General features: G+C 39.4%; 1 protein-coding gene across 1 annotated transcript; it reads left to right on the forward strand.

Annotated features, from left to right (window-relative positions):
- The first annotated feature begins 20 nt into the window (after positions 1–20).
- On the forward strand, positions 21–21,476 carry rnf150a (ring finger protein 150a). The gene is made up of 7 exons (XM_006787042.3): positions 21–715; positions 8,692–8,942; positions 12,222–12,293; positions 12,418–12,500; positions 12,602–12,698; positions 12,802–13,012; positions 16,565–21,476. The coding sequence occupies exons 1-7, from the start codon at positions 262–264 to the stop codon at positions 16,696–16,698; spliced, it is 1,302 nt and encodes a 433-aa protein (XP_006787105.2). The 5' UTR covers positions 21–261; the 3' UTR covers positions 16,699–21,476.
- Positions 21,477–21,492: the final 16 nt, after the last annotated feature.

Here is a 21,492-nt window from a genome sequence, read left to right on the forward strand (position 1 = left end):
AGGAAGGAAAACAGCTGACGGGGAACAACAACACAGAGTCGCCTTCTCCTGCAGGTGGTGGTGTACCGTGGACAAACTCTTTTCACACTTGGCCTGTTCGGGCTGCCGCCTGGCATCCTGGTCGTTATGTGGGTCTGATACATTTCTGAAGCATCTAAAAGAGGGTTTGATGCGAGCTCTGCGTTGAGGAGGAGGTGGAGGAGGACACACGGAGCTCGCCATCCATCCTCCCTCCCAAAAAAGAGCAGCAGCCGCCGCACAATGGCACCGTCCCTCATCCGAGCTTGCCGCAGTCTGGCTCTCTCGACGTGGTTGGTGTCGTTTTGCTTCGTCCACTTGCTGTGCCTGGACTTCACGGTTGCAGAGAAGGAGGAGTGGTACACAGCTTTCGTTAACATCACCTACCTGGACCCCGTCACGTCGCAGGTGAGGACGGAGAAAACCGAGTGCGGTCGGTATGGCGAGCACTCCCCTAAGAAAGAAGCTAGAGGTCTGGTCCTGGTGCCGGCCCTCCTGCAGGACAGACAGGGGTGCGACCCAAACATCAGGTTCCCTCCTGCCCCTCCAAACACCCCTTGGGTGGCGTTGGTAGCTGCGGGGAATTGCACTTACCGGGAGAAAATCCGTAATGTCGCAAACCACAACGCCTCTGCAGTTGTCATATACAACGTGGGCTCCACTAGCGCCAATGACACCATAACAATGTCCCACTCAGGTAAGAGACAGCATGCCAACTCTTTTCCCTAACACTGTCCCAGACTCCTTCAGGCAGAACAGATAATCTACTACAAAATAGTCCCGGCTGTGTTACTGAGCCCTGAAAGCCCACATGCAACTAATCTTCAGCTTATCAAGTCTCCATCCAAGATCAGTGGCTTTCATCCCTGCAGTGAAGCCTGCAAGCTCTTCTGCTTCACTGCAATCACATCAAGCCTAATGTGTTATCAGTGTGTTACACCCGAGGAGCTCCTCGATCAGATATGGCCATATATTTGCCAGATGTGTTATTAGTGGAATACTATTAGGTTGGGATAAATATATATACTGTATGTTTTATTCCTAAGCGATACTTTTTTATTACTCCACAGAAGCATACATAAATGAGGGTGGGTTTCAAACTGTGGGGCATAGAGTCTGCTGGTTTTTTGTTGTCAACTGCTGATTAAAAACATGGTGGGAAGTGTAGGGGAAACATTTCCAGCTTCCAAAGTGCTGCATGCCACAAAGAGCTTGAGAACAATGGTCACAGATTGTCCATTTGAGCTTCTGCTTCTTCTCGTTGTTTGACACTTTATTCCTCAAATAAATCTTGTTTGGTTACCTCAAAGCATACTACAAATTCTAGCTAAGAAATAAAACACAATAATCAGCTTCCAGTGCAGATGATGATGGAGTAAAGCTATAAAAACAGTATTTTAAATAAGGTTAATGTCCTTACATATGCTGAAAGTTATTCCCCACATTTCTTCTAAATAAATAAGAAATACTGTGGAAAAGAAAAATAAGCCCATCTGTGTAAAGGATGACTTTGAGTGGGCTTCACCTGCTGTTCTGAAGAAGCACTAGTTATGTTTCGGAAGTAAAAACAAAATGCATTGATTTGTAAATGTCAAACCCCTTGCTTATCCACATTTTTAGAACACAAAAAACACAAAATTTGAGAAAATTTACAGTTTTAAGAAAAAAAAAACAGTGTGCGTGTGCAGTATCCCCTCTTCTTTTAACAGCAGTACGTAAACATCTGGGATCTGAGGAGACGAGCTGCTGGACATTTGGGCCATGAATGTTGTCCCATTCTTGTCTGTTATAGGATTCTAACAGTTCAACAGTCCCAGGTCTGCTTTGGTATATTTTAGTTTCTTCTTTTGTACTTTTCAGCCCTCATGGTGTTTTTGGAGATGTGCTTCATACTGATGCAGCCCCATACTATCTATCAGAGATGCTTTTGAGCTGAACGCTGATGACAATCCAGATGGTCCTTCTTCTCTTTAGTCCAGAGGATGGGGTATTCATGTTTTCCTAGAATAATTTCGAATTTCAATTCATCTGACCACAGAACAGTTTTTTCACTTGGGCTCAGTTCATTTTTAACGATCTTTGGTCCACAGACGACGGCGGTGTTCCTGGATCATGTTCACGCATGGCTTCTTTCTATGACAGAGGTTGTTTAACTTGTGTTTGCAGATGGCACAGTGAACGGTGTGCACAGATAATAATGATGATTCCTGGAAGGGTTTCTGAGCCCATAATGATTTCTAGAGTAGAATCATGCCTGTTTGAGATTTCTCCAAATTCTCAGAATAATTTGATGATCTTATGTCCTGTAGATGATGAGATATTCAAAAAGTCTTCGAGTTATTCATGAAATAAAAGGTTTTAAAATTTTACATTATTTTTAAGTTCTGTTCTGGTTGAAACATAGTTTTGTTAGATTTTCAAATCATTGCATCGTTTATATTTACATTTTACACAGCATCCCAGCTATGTTGGTTTGGGTTTGTTTTTACCGTCACAGAAGAAGAAGATGAGTACAACTTTCTTTATTATACGTGTATAAACCGAGTTTTAAGTTAGCCATGGCTATTCAGTCTTGAAACCGGTCAAACCAGTTTGTTATTGAATGGAGAGTCCCCACTTTGTAAGGTATTTGCATTTAATCAAAGAAGACAAGAGCCTCTAGACTCTCAGAAAGTGTAAGACAAGGATAGTCTGACAATCGCTCCTCAGTGTGACACTAAAGAACAGCAAACCAATCTTTTGACTGGTAACGCAGTCAGTACATGCAAAGCAAGCACTTAAAGACTAAAGCGAGTAAATGCAAAATGATCAAATAACACACCCATCACACTTTGATGACATAATCCGTGTAAAAATCTCATGAAAACGACACTTAATGTTCTTAGAGTCAGGTCTTTCCTCGTTGTTTTGCCAGAAGCGCCGTGTTGATTAACGGTAATTGGACAAACAGGGTTGTTTAAATAGCACCCCATGCAGAATAATTTACATGCTAACAGCTTTGTAGAACAATTGTAGTGTTTGTTTTTTGTTTATTTTTTAATCTACCCCTCAAAATCACATTGAAAGAGAATCATAGATCTTTAGTTTTACCCACAATCCCTAAAAATCAATAATGTAAGTCAAAGGGAAAATTCCTGCTATTGCTCTCACATTGCAGTTCCCTTCTCCTGTAGTTCTTAAATCTTTGGCTGTTGCAGACGACAACACGGTGCCCGAAGGCTGTTTGACAAAAGGATCTGTACAGAAACAGATGTTCAAACTAAAAATGCAAATCATAGTCAAAAACACTGATCAGTCCACACAGAAAGGAGATGTATAAAAACTACTTGTAGGCCATGTTGGTGTAAGTTTTACGAGACTTGTATGTCTCATCCTGTGACTTACTCATGTCATTTTATTTTTAAGTTTTGTAAATGGACTTACAAATCACTGATAATGAACATTTAAAACAGCAGAGGACAGGAAATTTTACTGTGAGTGTTTTGTTTCCTTTTGTCACACATGTTGTGTGACTCATACTATGTCGTACCAGGTATGATGTAGGACCCTGGGCTGGATGGACTAGAGGAGCACAGAGATAAAGCTGTGTGAATTAATATTATATCTATATTAATATGTAATTTCAAAACTGCTGCTAGTGCCACAAGACTGTAATTAACTCTCAGATCTCTTTCATCTCCTTAAAAAATGTTTTTGCTTTTTTATTTCCGTACTTTTTTTTTTCTTCTTTTTTACTGCTTTGGTTCACTCCAACCACCACCATCAGTCTCCTACCAAACAGTGGCATCCAGAACTCATTGGATACCAACATTGGACTGCTGCTGCTTCATAGATGTGACTTTTTTCCCACAGCAAAGTTTTAAGGTTTTACTTTTTTTCAGTCAGCCTGTGTGTTGATGGTATATGACCATTAAACATCCTCTGCTCCTCCTCTGTTTCTCACAAAGACTCCAGTGTGCAGACCTGGTTTACCTGGAGCATCAGATAAAAGGCACCAATCTATTTTTAACTCTTGCCCTGCTTCCAACCATGACATAAATATAAACTAAGGCATCTTTAAGAGAAAAGAAAAGGCAGCCAGGAGAGGTACAGCGATAAAGCTGGTAGAGAGGAAGGAAGGTAATGGAGAGGGCTGTGGCAAAGACACAGGTCCTAATATGTAGAATGGATAATGAAGCTGCTGCCAGAGAAAGAAGGGCAGACCAGAGCCAACACAGCTGGGCTGTAAAATCCACAGCTGCTAGAGGCAGAAACTCGGCATGGCATTATCCGGTTTAAGTCTTTCTTCTCAAGCCTGATTTGTCTAAATGCTTTGTTAAACTTTAAAGAGATAATTTGAGTTTCTGAATAACCCATGTAAAAATTAACTTATTCATTTATGTAAACAAGGATTTCTCACTTCTGGAAAATTATTACTGTTGTTTCCAACCATTCAAATCAGGGCACATATGAAAAAAAACAGAAAAACAAACTAGTCGTTCCGAGATGTCCAACATTCATTATCTCATAGGTTTATATGTGCAGAGTTACATAGGTTTGAGCTTCAAACTAGTCTTTTTCCAGTTATGTAGTGGGATTAAGAGAGTGGGACCACATATATTATGGATGCAAAACACAATATCCTGCTCAGTAGCCGTCATCCACAGGCAGAATGTGAGTTTTGATAGCTGATTCAGATTCAGTCTTCACAGTCTGTGCTCTCATGTCAGATCTTGCCATCACTGCTCTGGCAGCTTAGCTATTGAAACACTCCCAAGCTGGCAAATGTGTTGCGTTACTATGACAGAGGGCTACCATATGCTGTCACATCAAAATGACATAATTTTGTCATTTTACTCTTTTTGTCTCTGTGTGTTCAAAAATTTGGCTTAAATATGTTTAATGGAACTGCTGTTTTCTGTCAAAGCCACAGCGTCTGCTTTGTGTCACAGCTAGTTTTCCTTCAGTCCACTGCTGTTAATAAAGATGTAAATCTATAGCAATCAGTGCCTCAGCGATGTCTACAGGAGGCCTAGATCCTTTTAAAGACATTAACCACACAGCCCGGACAGGCTGGTGCCAACTAAATTAACCCCATTCAGTATTAATCCACTCTTTGCTTCCACATTTTGGCCAAGTGGGTCTGAAAGACACAGATCTTTCACTAGTTCAGCCTCAGTCTCCGACATTGCCCTCCTGTTTTTAGAAGCAGCTATTTTTATCTGCTCTCACTGCGTCACTGTGAGCAGAAGAAGGAGATAAGTGTCGAGGCTTAGGGAAACCTTACTTGCCCTGTTATGCCTTTCCTCATTTCTGTTAGCTATTAAGATTATGCTGCCCGTACACGGTTGTTTAAAGGTCTACAGATTTGGGCAGTTTTATGTTTCAAGTTGTTTACCGTTTAACAAGACGTGGTGCAGTTTTATCTTGTGTTTGCAAAGGCAAATGTTGTATCACAGTGACTTTTCCCCTCTACCATATGGCCATGCTTAATAAAACCATAAATCTGCAGGCCGGGAGCCTGTGTCTCTAAGGTTACAGATTGAAAAATAGGCATACAAAACAGGAAGCATTACGTATGTTATCAGGTAGAGAGAATTACCTTACATTATTGGGGAAGTAAAGCTTAGTTCAAACTCCTGTTTAAAAACTTTAAAACTGTCTTCATCCTATGTGAAACTTTTATGAGCGTGAGGAGACTCATAGGGAGAGACTCAGATAAAGAAGTGTGACAGCAAGTGGCCTTTAGAGTCTGAACATAACGTTGTGTGCAGCCGGATATTACCATCTGTTTTCAGTCCAAATAAAAGCTTTTGTTTTCTCTCTCATTTTTTTAAAGTATTGTTTGCTTTAGAAACTCTAGCACGAATAAGCTCATTATGAGAAAGCTGCCATCTAATATTTGTGTTTGTGCTAATATTGAAAACACTGCTAGTTGGATGATGAATATAATGCCCAGTTCTTTCCATGCACTTTAAACACTAAGTGATGAATCTTGATAAATAAAAAAATAAAAAAAACTTTTCCTGTTTTTTTTTGTTTGTTTTTTTTGTTGTTTTTTTTTGGGGGGGGGGGGTTTCAAGCTTCTTGTCTTGGAACTCACTTTGCTGATCCTGACATAAATCACTTTGACTCTTTAATTTTTTGTCGTGTAAAATATAGAAGCTGTTGACTGGGAGTTATTATTATTACTCTCATGCTATCTTTGTGATGGATTCATAGCATTTAAATCACTGTCATTATCGCCATCGTTCGTGATATTTAAACAGTACTCGGTGTATTTGAGATGCTTGTTGGGATGGCAGTGTGAATAAAGCCACTCTCTCTAGTGACAGATACAAGGTGTGACCCACCATGGAGAGCGTGTCCCTAGAAACTGAGTTCTACGGTCATTTTGTCCGATGTGTCATTTCCTCATCACACAGGGCAGATTAATGCTGGATTTTCAGAACAGATACAAATGTCCCCATTTCAGAGTCTATAAAAGATTGCTTTTAAGTCTGGAATTAGGTAAATATTTTTTATGTAGTATTTAATATTGATCATTCAGAAGGCCGGGCGGCAGGGTCTTGCATGTGCTTCCTGTACCTGTGTGGGTTCTCTGTGGGTACTCCGGCTTCCTCCTGCAATCCAAACACATGCGCAGGTTTGTTTTAAGTGGCTGTTCTAAAGTGGCCCAATGTCACAATATTCAACGTAACATGATTCAGATGAGAAAATTGTGACTTAAAGTAGTAATTAAAATAAATGGTTCATTACAACAATTTTAAAATGTAATGTAATTCCCTGTACAACTCAGTACAAGTAAGAATGATGAATGATGTAGCAATGTTACGGCATATGAGTTTCCAGTTTTAAATATGTTCCATGCCTTCAAAATTATAACTGGACTGGTACTTATGTAGGACCTTTATACTCAGGGTGGCTACCTAAACCTCCTTCCACTACAAGCTCATTCACCCAATCATGCGCACATTCATACAGCAATTTTGATCTATGCCTTTTTTCTAACACGCACACATTCAAACTCTGTTGTTCAGTATCTTGGTCGTGGATCATGTGAACAGGAGGAGCCGCTCGACCACTGCTGAGCAGCCACCCCGCTAATTACTCTAATTGTAGTTGCGTTAAGAGGCTTATACAAAGCACAATGTCATCTGATACTAAAACCCATAAAAATCAGACATTGTAAATATATCCTTTCTCCCTGGGAGTCTTTCACAAATCACTGCATCACTGCATTCTCGTATATAAAAATCGTGTGACTAAGTGTTTTACAAGAACAGCGAGTAGTTTAAAGACAGTAGAAAACTGTAGAAAAAAAGCAGCTCAAAGTACAATTTAAAGTCTTTCCCTTAATGAGAGATGCTCAGAGCGTCTGTATTACATAATCCTTCATTGTGCACAACAAGCAAATCAACAGATGGTTGCTGGCAGGAAGCCTCCGACACTGAGAGTGAGGCTTTAGTTCATCTGTCTTGTCTAAGCTCCCAGCAGCCTGCTCAAGATTCCTCTTTACTGTAGCACACACCAGTCTGAGTCGGCAGAGTTTTAGCACCTCCTCTGCTCTGAAGCACCGTTTTTAAATGCTCGGGTTGGGGTTGGATGTGTGGCAATTTGCTCGGTAAAATATAAAGTAGTCTAATGATTTGTAGCCTACTCTATGTGCTGTATGCAAATATCTGCTTTTGTTTTTCCTTTTTATTGGATTTATCGGTGCATACTGTTTTGCCTAACTCCAGTTTTGTTGTATAAAAGGAAATATTTGTTGTTTGCCCTGTGAATAGCCATTACTACCTCCACCAAGGAGGTTACATTTTGGTGGCGTTTGCGTGCGTGTGTCATCACTCTCATGATAGCTCGAACAGCTTTGAATGAATTCTAAAAAAAGCTTTGTAGGGGTGTAGAGTGAGGTCATGTTAACAATCCATTATATCTGGCTTCCATCCACCGAGGTCACCTTAATGATTTAACTAGAAACTATGATTCTATGAAGTGTGTATAAAGTGTGTATTTTCAACATATGGCAGTATGTTTCGTACATATAATAAATCATTCTAAATATCACGTTATTTTATTATGACCTTGTTATGTGCATTAGGCTATAAGAGTTTAAATAATAACAAAAGTATACTTTTTTGCAAACAAAATAAAATTGTCATCAAAAAACCTTTTCACTTGATGATTTATTGTTAGATATTTAAATTAATTTTACTAAGCAATGAAATAAGTGCTACACAAGCGCTGTATTTAAATATATAAAAATAGCAAAAAAATAATTGTACTCAAAACAAAGTCAAGTATATTAAAATGGATTTCAACCAGATAAATAATAAAATCCTGTACTTTCAAACTTCTTAAAGTTTGTTTTTAAAAAAAGAACAAAGAAAACAAAAAGAAAAGAAAGGTTTTCAGTTCAGTTTTATTTATATAGAGCCAATTGCCAACAACAGTTGCCTCAAGGTGCTTTATATCGTAAGGTAAAGAGCCTACAATAGTACAAAGAAAACAGAGAAAACCCCGACAGTCATTTGACCCCCATGAGCAAGTATTTTTGTGTTAGAAAATAATAAATCAATATTTTAAAAGTAAACATTTTGCACAAGATAAAGAGTTATTTTATTTCCTCACTTGCAGCACTGATTCATCTCCTGAATGTCTTAACTTGTACTTCCTGTGTTGCGTGTTGTGTAGACACAGGCGATGTTGTGGCCATCATGATCCCGGAGCGCAAAGGCCGTGAAATCGTGGCCTTGCTCGAGCAGCGCATCGTGATCATGTTGCAGATCACTATAGGAACCCGCAACCTGCAGAAGTACGTGAGCAGAACGTCTGTGGTGTTTGTGTCCATCTCCTTCATCGTCCTCATGATCATCTCCCTCGCCTGGCTCGTCTTCTACTACATCCAGAGGTTCCGCTACGCTAACGCACGAGATCGCAACCAGGTATGTCTGTGTGCAGCCGATGTGTTTCTGACGGGGATAGTGTTGCAGCCGTGTGGTGGATTTTCCCATATGGTCCTGCTCCAGTGTGAACGTAAGGAAAGATCCAAAATTAGCCTGACACCTGGCTGAACACGAGCATGGCAGCCCAGTGAACCATCAAACTGTGCAAATACCTTTCTTGTTGGGTTTTTTGCCATCTCTTTATGAATGGGCTGCTCTGACATTGTAGTGACGTCTGTAATGACGATCCGTCACCACGGCTGTTATGATAGGGGCCGTGGCTGTGACAACTATTGTTTGTGTTTTCAATTTGAATTATACTGATTAATGTTGTAAAAAAAGGGGACAGCTGCAATAATGAACAAATCTGCTTTCAATTCATAATGTGAGACAGACTTGGAGCAGTTCAAGCATGACTGTCTGTTATTATAATACAACTCCATGAATCGAGTTTTTGTTTTAATCCAGATTGTGGAAATGGGGTCATTAACAGATGGATGAGTTTATCTATATGTCGTGTATCTATATCTACACTTTAACTAATGACTCCTTTATTCACACATCTGTCGTTTTTATTGCTGAGACTTTTGAAAACGTTTCAAATTCAGTCTGATGTTTACTTGGTGAGATCTTCTGGTTGCTTTTGAGATCTTTAGTCTAGCCTCTTTGCAGCAACATAATTAGTTGAAACATTTTCTGAATCTGTTTTATTGTTATACAAAAGCAGACAACCAATCAAGTCAAGTAACATCAAGTGTTTTTCACATGGTCACCTGCCGCTCTATTGGGTACACCTTGCTCGTACAGGTTTGGACACCCTGTTGCCTTCAAAAGAGGGCCCAAACTCTTCCTTTAACAAGGTGCTGTGATTTTGTTCCATGTTGACGAGATAGCATCACATAGTACGAGGAACAGCACGGTTGATCTTAGTGGATTTCATCAAGAAAGATGAAACTTTATCAGCTTTTTGTCATTGTGAGCCAATACACACTATTAACCAAGGCTACTTTGTTTTAAAAGACAATTTAAATTCCTGGATTGTTCATATATATATATATATATGTGTATATATATATATATATATATATATATATATATATATATATATATATATATATATATATATATATATATATATATATATATATATATATATATATATATATATATATATATATATATATATATATATATATATATATATATATATATATGTATATATGTATATATGTATGTATATATATATATATATATGTGTATATATATATATATATATTAGGGGTGCAACGATACTCGTATCGATATTGAACCGTTCGATACAGTGCTTTTGGTTCGGTACGCATATGTATCGAACAATACAACATTTTTAATTTATTTTATCAACTTTCCTTCTGACGGTGCTGTCTGTGTTGAGCGCTCAGTGGATCTGCGCTCGACAGTGCAGCCTAGGCGGAGTAGTCGAACACAGATTCACTGAGCGCAGGGCAAGCTAGCTAGACAGAAGTTAAGCTTGTTGCAACATGGCAAATTGAACCTCCCCCACCCTCATTCAGATCTGGCCTCTGGAACTATTTTGGTCTTCATGTGACGTATGACCCTGAAGGTAAGGGTGTCATGGACTAAAGTAAAACAGTATGTCAGATGTGCCAAGCAATGCTCAATTACATGAGTGGGAACTAGTGTGTTAGCGCAGTTAGCTCGTTAACGTGTTGGCTGTCCAGCCCCACACACTGGGCAATCCGCGGTAGCTCGTTAAGGGAGATTTGCCGTGTTGTGGCGTTAACCTCATTTCAGATTAAGGCTGACAGCACTAGTGGGAACACAACGAATATGACTGCACATTTACCCGATAGCATCCTAGTGCAAAGACAAGTGGAAGCAGACAAAAACAACAAGCACGCATACAAACGTTACCCGAGTCATTTAGACAGCCGTTAGCACATGATTCTCCTTATGGGGACCTGATATGTTTAATATGCTGCTGAGAATATAGCCCAGAAGAAGCGTATAGTATAGCTTTTATTTTGGAAAGAGACATTTCTCTGTAATAAACTCTCTTTTCCAAAGATGAGTGATTCCTCAATCAGATACAGGGCTCGCAAAATCGCTAGCCCGACGTCCCGGGGCTTTTTTCCAGTCGGGCTGCTCTGCTCGTCGGCCTATGGTAGGAAGGAAAAATATATGTCAATGCTTTTGCATTCTTTCGGAAATGTAGCTGGGTAATTATGTCATTGGCATCGGTGAGCTACTGTCAATATGTGACATATTGAAATCGCGTTTGAATTTGCGCTTGTTTTGTCTGATTGGTGAGTGATGATAATTTGCGCACCAATTCCTCTGACATCGTCTTATCAATCATTAGCTTACTATGCAAACATGACAAGTGAAATCTCCAGCAGCAAGCTTAAACATATGAGAGGTTGATCGCGCAGAGAATCGCTGAGCGTTATGTGAGTGCGTGTGTAAAAGCAGCAGGATATATATTTTAGTTCTGCTGAGCCAAATAAGACAGGTCAGGGTGAAGACGTGACAGCCAAAGAAAAGCTTACCACAAAACGGAAAAGTTATGACAAATCAGACTATAAGGCAAAAAGAAAGTGCAGCTTTATGGTTTCATGGACAAAAGAATTTCTGTGGCTGCAATATGACGAGCTAAATAACCAGGGCTGCACATAAGTGGTCCGCGGGTGCGCATTCGCTGTCAAAATAAAAAACGCGCACAAGATAAGAAGTTGCAACGCGTGTTTGCATACAAAAGATTTTCAGGAGGAGGACAGACATTTGTTTAGAACTCTTAAAGATGTCGAAGAAGCTCCTTTAAGCAGTTACTTTGGTGTTCCTCCACCTCCAAAGAAATGTCAGGAGTCTGAACCACAAAAGAAGCGCTTATTCTCGGAAAAGTGGTTGCAGGAGGTGAGCTGGCTTCAAACAAATGATGAACGCACAGAGATGTGGTGCAGAATGTGCTGTGAAAATTTAATAAATGACAAATTAATAAAAAGGCATGAACATTTTTTTGTGTATCGAAAAAATATCGAACCGTGACACCAAAGTATCGAACCGAACCGAACCGTGAATTTTGTGTATCGTTGCACCCCTAGTGTATATATATATGTGTATATATATATATATATATATATATATATACGTATATATATATATATATATATACGTATATATATATATATATATATATATATACGTATATATATATATGTATGTATATATATTTAAATGTTGTTAATAAAGTAATTTTTTGTATCTGTCTTTTTCATACAGAGGCGTTTGGGAGATGCTGCCAAAAAAGCCATGAGTAAACTTCAGCTACGCACTATCAAAAGAGGAGACAAGGTAACTCAAGTCTGAAAGTACACATACAGCCACAAAAGTCTTCTTATTTATGTTTGAATTACATGACATGAATTCGATCATTTTTAAAGAATTTATTGGCCTCTTATTTTCTGTCTTGTTTAAGGAAACAGAGTCGGACTTTGACAACTGTGCAGTTTGTATTGAAGGTTATAAGCCTAATGATGTTGTGAGGATATTACCATGCAGGTAACCTTTATTTATACCTTTCATATATATTTTTTCTGTGGGGAAAAAATCACATGCACTGTAATATATGTGTTTTTTGCACTGCTGTCTTGTTTGGTCAGACATTTCTTCCATAAGCACTGTGTAGACCCGTGGCTCCAAGACCACCGAACATGTCCCATGTGCAAAATGAACATCCTCAAAGCCCTGGGAATCCCAGTGGGTTGTTTTGCTTTATCACACAGTGATAATGTAACTAATCAAACCTTACATAAAGCTTTGACAGTGATAAAGACATTAGGATGCCTCTGATATGTTCCAGTTTAGCGCGGACTGCTCGGATGAGGTTCCTCCAGACTACGAGATGTCTGTCGGAGGTCCGCCTACCAACCCCATTAGTGGAGCGAGCGAAATCACAGTTAATGAGAGCTCGGTAGAGTTGGATCCAGCAGAAAGAGGAATAGACCTGCCGGCACTCCATCCTGAGACAGAGTCAGCGCTTCAGGCGGGGGAGAGCCATATCTTTGCCAGCAGTGCGTACAGACATTTTTTACTTATAGCAGCCTGTGACAGTGGTGGACAGTACAAACCTGATTCTGAAAAAGTTGAGATTCTGTGTAAAATGTAAATAAAAACAATGCAAAGATTTTTATAAACTCATATCTTAAGAAAAATATTAGCTCATTTTGAATTTGATGGCAGCAACACGTGAAAAAAGTTGGGATGGAGGCAACAAAGTGCTGGAAAAGTAAGTGGTGATAAAAAGAAACAGCTGTAGGAAAAATTTATTAGGTTATTTGGCAACAGGTCAGTTACACAATTGAGTATAAAAAGAGCATCTTAGAGAGGCTTAGGAGTTTTTTTGTGTATATAATATACAAAAGTACTGATATCTGAGTACTTCCTCCAATCCAGTGCTAATTCACACTTACTTTAACACAATTAAGAAAATCTGTTTTCCAACAGCCTGCCCTTTGTGACGTTTAATGCATCCATGTTTGAATGTTTTCAAATTAAATATACATGAGGTCAGTAGCCACTTGGTCAGTGTGTCCCAATTCAAGTCCTCCTGTCTAAGATAAAAACAAGAGGAAAAACTCAAGAAAGTCACTAACTAACCTACCTAAACCCTTCGTTCATTGCATTTCTGTAACTTATATAATCACCTAAGGGCTGCGGTGTTGCCACTTTGCAGCGTGTGTTTATGGGTGTGAGTTCATGCTGAAGCTCTTATGTGTTTTTCTGAACATGATCTCTGATGCCAAACTTTTTTACATTTTACCAAAACAGGGAGTGGGGAGTTTTTTTGTAGCAGCATGTTTTTTTAAGCAGCTGTTAAATTGACGAAAAAACAAAGAAGGCGTTTTGTTACTCTTTCTTTATATGATAATAAATCCAATAGTGTTTCGCAATTTTTCCTACTTGCAAAGCATAGTATCATAAACCTGTTGATTTAAGTTTATGACTAATGCTTACGTTTACTTGCAAATAACAAGTTAATTGAGAGGTAGTATATTAGTTTGCCAGAGGCACAGATCGTAGTCGAGTGCGATGAGAATATAAATCAGACCGAATAAATCGTATGTTGCAGCTCATGCACCAGTGCGCAAACAGATGATGGCACTGACAGGGAGTCAGCACGGGATAAACAAGCTGATCTGCCAGGATTTCTGCTGTAGCGGCTTGGCAGTGATGAAGTGCCAGTCATGTTGCTCTTTACCCTGAGTAATTAGCAGGACTAGTAATGTAGCTATCACTCTTTCCAGTCAGCCATTTAGTGCAGGTAAAAAGACCCTGATTTCTGGACTTCTGTCTTAATGCATTGCTCACATGCTTATATGAAGACTGAAAACATTGTTAGTTGTTGAACAAACCTGTTTCTGTTTAAAATGAAACAAGAGCTTGAGCAAAAGTAATCTGCTTTTTCACATTTGTGTATCTGACGGATGGCATTCAACCATCACATAAGCACTGAAGCATACTTTGGAACACTCTGTACACAATTTCATTATACATGTACAATGACAATGAAGGGCTATTCTATTCTTTTAAAATTCCCAGCTTCGTTTTCTGCTTCGAAACCCTCTCCACAGTTCAGCAGGAGAGAAGGGAAAAAAACATTTGAGAGCATCATGTGTCTGTATGACAGCACCAGTTGTTTTCTGCACACTTGCATGCAGTTTTTCAAGGTTGGTGGTAGGAAGGTTGCTCAGTCCTCTTTGGTAACATCACACACATCTATGGGTTACACCAACTGTTCATTAATGCAGTTAATTATTAGTATATTATAGTTATTAGTGCACCAAAACAGCCTACTGTACTAAGCATCAGAATGGGGGAGAAAGGGGGTTTAAGTGACTTTGAATGTGGAATCATTGTAAAGTTGTTGGCATGAGATGGGCTAATATTTCAGTAACTGATGACCTGCTGATGATTTTCCCACACAAAAATGTCCAGGGTTTACAGAGGATGGGCCTGAAAAGAGAAAATATCCAGTGCGTGCCAGTTCTCAATGCCTTGCTGACAGAAAGCAAACAGTAACTCAAATAACCACTCATTACAAGTGAGGTGTGCAGAAGAGCACATAGACTACAGCAGTAGCAGAAGACCGTCCGGGTGCCAAACCAGTGAGCTAAATAGTTGTAAACTGAAATATCTAGTAAGTGGTACTTCTCTGGGTGAAAACATCATGGGAGAATGTCCATACTCCTTTGAGTTGATAGGACGGCAAAAGTAACTCCATTGGGTAGGCATCCGACTGTGACACCTCGCCTTGTGGTAGTCAACACAGAACCGTATAGAGCCATCTTTCTTCAACACAAGAATTATGGGGCTACATCAGGCGCTGTGTGAGTCTTCCATCACTTCTATTTTCAGCATTTCAGCCAATTCTTTCTAAACAATTTGTCTTTTATGCTCAGGTAACCTGTAGGGCTGTGAATGCACTGTCATGCCAGGGCGCGTTTCAAAATTCAAAATCTGCTCTCTGGGCCTGTGTGAGATGGCCATCACAACAGAAGGGGGCGGAAATGGTGGAATTTTGCACCTCCGGGCCCAATTCATCTCTTTCCGTAGCCAGACTCACCAGAGAAGCGGTTTTGGCTTCTTTCCATGCATTGAGGAGGTTGAGGTGATATATCTGTGTGGTTCCTCCCCTGTCTGACCATACCACTTCACGTCTAGGACCCCCTCCCTCCGAGTTACCACAAAGGGTCCTTGCTACCTGGCGAGTAACTTTGGGCTGGAAGAAGGTTCTGTGTTAACTACCATATACTCTGCCATGGAGTTGTAACTCACCATCGGATGACTCTGTGTCACGAGTGAGTGTAGTGCAGGCGCTACACGTTGATAAAGGTCATGAACGCATCCTCACACACTGCCCCAACAGGTTATTAAAACCTGGCCAATCTGTCTCCAGAATTAGGGATGCGTCTGGCGTGAACTAACCGCAGCCTTCACACTATGCATTTTGCCCTTGTATTTAATTTGGAACGGCATTATGGGATATTTGTGTATGTCCTCATGCACACACCTAACCTCCTCCCACTCTGCCTCCAGCAAAGCCCCGGACGTAAACCAGGATTTGGTGGACTATAGCCCGGTGAATAGCCCTTTGGGTTCTTGTCAAGTTGCAGAATAAAGTTGTTACTGAACAGATGGCAGCCTGATGCAAAGACAGAGCAATGTGACAACAGTGTGACAAAAATGAAGGAGTAATCTAAAACTTGCATTTCCCGCTGGCTTCTAAACAGCTGACACAATTAATGAACTAGCTGCAGCTTAAGAGCCACAGATTTTACTCTCCATTGGAAAAGTGCGAGTAAAAGTAAGCCTTACATGTAACAGATGCCGCCCAAAACGCCACTCTAAATGGTAATGTTTCTCATGAATTGCAACTTCTCTATATTCATTCAAAGGTGCCTTGTTAGTGTGTTCACAACATGTTTCTGCTGGCTCTAAAAAAAAAAAGGTTGAAAAATCAGTTACCACATGTTTTAGTGGCGATGACATTAGCCAAAAGTATTAAAGACTCAGCTGCCTGTGATGTGTCAGTTAATGTATCAACTTGCTCTCTTGCCCTTCAGGTGAGCACCAGCCTCCACTCAGCAGTGATTCAGACACTTCAATCATCGTGGGCATTGAGGTAGGCATGTCTGAATTAGACCTATCCACTGAACAGGAATGTGATGCCACCAAATCCAGAGCCAATCAGAGCTGAGACAAATAGCACAAAACTCATAGGACAAGGAGGAAAAAAGCAGGACTGGATGATCAGGGTGCTCCCCAAGATTATCCAGTGATGAAGTGACCTGGCTGAAGATGAATGTAAATGAGCAATACAAGTGATAGCAGCACAAAATACCTGGTTCTTTCTTCACTTGACTAAAAAAAACCGGATTAATCCCTGCATCTATGGATATTTAGCTCGCTCATTTCCTGATGCCAGGATGGCTAGTCACACCCCTCACCATGTGGTGACCAACAGTTTGTACATTCAGTCTTTTCACATCCTGAAACCATCCAAACTACACATACAGTAACTCTGGAGGTGTATGAGCCCTTCACAGTTGTTTGTCCTGAGTGAGACAAACCAAACCTGCTGCCGAAGAAAAAGCAAGGCCTTCTGCACACCATTTTCCAGCTTTAATCAATAGAAAAATACGAGTGGATTCTTTGACTTCCTGGTACAAGATCACTGCCAACAAATCCAGAAGTTGTACTGATATGGCGTGCACCTGCATAGCGCATTAGGAGAGCAGCTGAGTGGTTTTCTTCTGATTCTCCAACAGTTGGTGTGACTTTCCACCAGCACTTCTTCAGCTTCAGACTTGAATGTTAGCTCTGTTGTCGTCGCATGACATTAAGAATTTGGAATATGAAGGCACACGAGCTGTAATTTCAGAATTTCTCAGTGTAATTGTTTTTGTTACTATTTTGTGGTTCTCAGTTTTTAAAACTTCGACTTTACCGACTAAATATTCCTGTCATGGAGAGACAAATGAGCAAACACAAGCTAGATGTTTCTGTCCTCACATCTGACAATCATAGCTTGTCCTAAGCAGTTTGAAGTGATGTCACTCTCTGCCCTGCTGAAACTGCTGCTAATTATTCACAACATGTGAAGTAAGGGATCATGTTCTCACTGCTGCTAAACACAGCTGTAGCTGTAGCTATAGCAGTTGTCACTACCAATTTCTCCCACTGTGCACACTTCCCTATACAAGCCTACACAAACCAGCCAATATAAATATGTCAACAAGTCTTTGTGCCAAGCTTGTCTTTTGCATATTAGCCATTGTTGTTTGTCATTAAAGTTAATTGCCTTGGCTGACAAGCTGGAACTACACTAAATCTTTTCGTGATTATCACCCTAATAAATAACATCAGGGCAATAAGTTATGTCAGTTGAAAAGACTGTGTTAGATAATAAAGGAGGCAGGGCTCGGGTTCATTCAAGGAATTCTCTGCCCCAAGCATTTTTTTTCTTTGTCCTGGCATGAACAGTTACCAGCATGGAAACATTTACAGTCTTGGAGTGAGTTTACACTAAACTGGCTAGTTTTGCCAAACAGCATCGATGTACCTTTCTCACAGGGTTTTTAGCATGGATCTGCAAAAAAAGTGGAAAGAAATAAACAGCATTTGGAAATGTTAAAAATAAGACAGCTATCTTACTACAGTTTGGAAGCACATGTACAAAAATGGTTCTGAATTTAATATAACTAAATATTTTCATTGAGAAGGCATGTGACAACTTATGGTAAAACATAGCTTCAGTGCTTTAACCAATGAATATGTACAAAAATATAGCAACTATAACAGATTCTTTTATATTATTAACAAATGTGTTGTTATAGTGAAGACCCTAAACTCTTCAGTGTTTTGAAACTTTACAATGAGTTTCAGCCACAGTCTGTATATAAAAAATGGACAAACCTCCCCATTTGTGTAAGTGAAGACAGTGCCTTAAACCTGCATTCTTTCTAATGGCCAGCAGGGGGCAAGGGAAATTCTGAATGCTTAAAAGTCTATGAGAAAATGATCCCTTGAGATTGTGCAGCATCGTTGGGTTGCCGGTCAGCTCCTTTCCTTTTCCTTTTCCTCCATTTCTTACTTCCAGCTCGAGGCTCCAAAACAGGACTCAAACCAGCGGGTTACATCATAGCAGTCATGTCCATCATTTATATACAGACTATGGTTTGAGCTCATTGTCTTACAGTTGATTTGCTCTCACTGCTCTCAGAGGATCATTTGTTTTCAGAAAATCTCTCCTCAGTCTAGACTACCTGCCCAGAGCCAAACAAATGACACAAAAAATTATTCTATCGGGATCAGATGAAAACCAAGACTGAAGTTTATTGTGTTCTGCTTACTTGATTCTGCTGCCACCAAGTGGTCAAAATTATGAAATTATTATTATGATTATGAAATAATTATTTTCAGCATTTTATCAGTAAACTTGTTTTCCTTATCCCAAATTCTACTCTAAAAAGACTGTTTTTGAAAAAAGAATGTAGCTAACTCAGCATGGGCTCCAGAGTGGAAGCTGACTGTTAATGCAATTACATTTATTGTTTTGTTGTTGTTGTTTTTTCATCTAGTTTTTTTTTTTTTTTTTAGATTAATTGCTTTTTAAAGAAGGTCTCGTAAATGTACAAATAGTTGAATTTAAAGCTCATTTGGGTCCATTTCCTCTCACATTCCTGCAGCCATGCACACTGAAGAAGCACAAACCCACCGATTCAGTCATTGGAGCCATCGGGCTCTAACTGCTGGTTCTCTCTTTAGTCATTTCCAAGAGCTCCTGCAGCTGACTCTATTATTTAAGGCATATGATCAAACTCATTCTTGCTTTGGTCAGTCAATATCTGTATGTGCAAATATCTAAGTTTCAGAAATAACTGGTGTTAGGAGGCTTATATTGTAATTCTTTATTTGATAGCTATGATCACTACACTCTAGTAAAAGTTAAAATATTCAGGTTGTGTCTGCAGTTTTTCATTTTGATATAATACCTGCAGGTGTAAGCTTGACAGTTTTTAAGTTTCCTTGCTTAACTGGAAGATTTCACAAATTTCCATTTTTATAAGCACTTATATAATAAAAGTAAATCAGACTTTTAAATCATCTGACAGACTGCATTTCTTTTGTGTTGATGACATGAAGGTTAACAAAGAACCTGATTTTCACTAGAGACATAGCAGCTGAAATCTCAGCTTACTGGGATCGTTAATCCCCTCATGCTACATGAGCTCAGGCTAAAAATCGAACAGCACAATACAAAGGCATACCCAAAAGTTGTTTGTTTTACCCTCTGATATTTTAAACTCTTTGATTTTCTTTTCTATCATCATGTCTCTAAGGCTTCCATCTAATTGTTTGCTTAGTTGGTACAATGACAAAGTAAAGCAAAGTGCATTTATTTACAGTGCTACATGGCTGGGCTTTGGTTGTGTTGCCAAGTTCAAAAATAAAAACTAAAAACAAGGTTTTCCACAGTTTAAGGCCTTTTTGTTAGAGAGCAACTTAAACTGCGTGATGAAGGTCTCTCAGTTTTGTCTGTTTACAACATTTTACTAACAACTTTCTCTGGGGAATAAATGAACCCAAACATCGAAGACATGTCAGCTTATTTCATCTAATAAGAGTTTGTGTCCTGATGAAGAAAACAACACCAGTGTCCCTAAGAGTAACTGTAACTTCAACATTGTTTAACGCACCTCTACCTTTATTACTTATTTAAATAATTTCCAACATGTTTTCTGGAAAGAAAAAATGTAATTGCAACAATTTTGGGGAAAATATAAAGCTCCTCTTAAACTTCATGTGAAAGCGGTCAGTGTCAATAGAAACTAGTTAAATGGCCTGTATTTGTATCGCGTTTTACTAGTACCTAAGGACCCCAAAGCGCTTTACACATCCAGTCACCCACCCATTCACACACACATTCACACACTGGTGATGGCAAGCTATATTGTAGCCACAGCCACCCTGGGGCGCACAGACAGAGGCGAGGCTGCCGGACACTGGCGCCACCGGGCCCTCTGACCACCACCAGTAGGCAACGGGTCAAGTGTCTTGCCCAAGGACACAACGACCGAGACTGTCAGAGCCGGGGCTCGAACCAGCAACCTTCCGATTACAAGGTGAACTCCCAACTCTTGAGCCACGATCGCCCCATAGCCACGATTGCCCCACCCAGTTATCCGGCCTTTTCTTTTTTCACCACCTGCCACATTTTAAAAATCAAAATCAAACTACATTGAACAACAAACTTACATATTTTACATAAAAATAGTTTCATTAATGATGCATGTAATATAAATAATATGTAGTTTAGTTTATGCTTGCTTGTAGTGCGATTATCTCTGAACTTACCTGAAATGAATCATCACATATCATCAATACTCTATTTTCCCAATAATTGTTTGCAAATCATTTTTCCTTCCTCTTCAAAAAAGAGAAATCCTCAAGAAGTATTGGACTTGTAAAATAAAGCCTTATCCAGTATTGTTTTATTACTGGTAGCTTAACCAGGGTGTGCTATTTCTTTTTGATCTGTGTGGCTCTTTCTGATTGTGTTAACCTTTCTATATTGCTATATTGCACTTTAACACTCCAGTGAATGGTGAAGGCTGAAGCCTTCTTTTAAGGTACAGCTTTAAAGACAGAGGGCTACAGTAATGAAAATGGGAGATGAGTCAGTTGTTGCTTACACTATATCATTGTATTTTTTTTTTTATCTTTACTCTGTGGATGTGAAATGGATGGTATCAATATATTGTAAACTATATACCCAGCAGATATGAGACCAGTGCTATTTTGTAACCTAAAAACAATGTAAGTGTGATTACGAGTGTCTCTGTTTTTTTCTTGTTCTATACATGATGCATGTGTAGGAATGTCTTTGACTGTCTGTTATGATAACTTTGAATCTGTTTTTTTTTTCTTCCAACTTTTACAAACCTGTCTGTTTTATGTACAATAAAAAATGATACACACAAAACAATGA

The sequence above is a fragment of the Neolamprologus brichardi genome, chromosome 6, assembly GCF_056152115.1.
Source record: "Neolamprologus brichardi isolate AB-2024 chromosome 6, ASM5615211v1, whole genome shotgun sequence".
Classification (NCBI taxonomy): Eukaryota; Metazoa; Chordata; class Actinopteri; order Cichliformes; family Cichlidae; genus Neolamprologus; species Neolamprologus brichardi.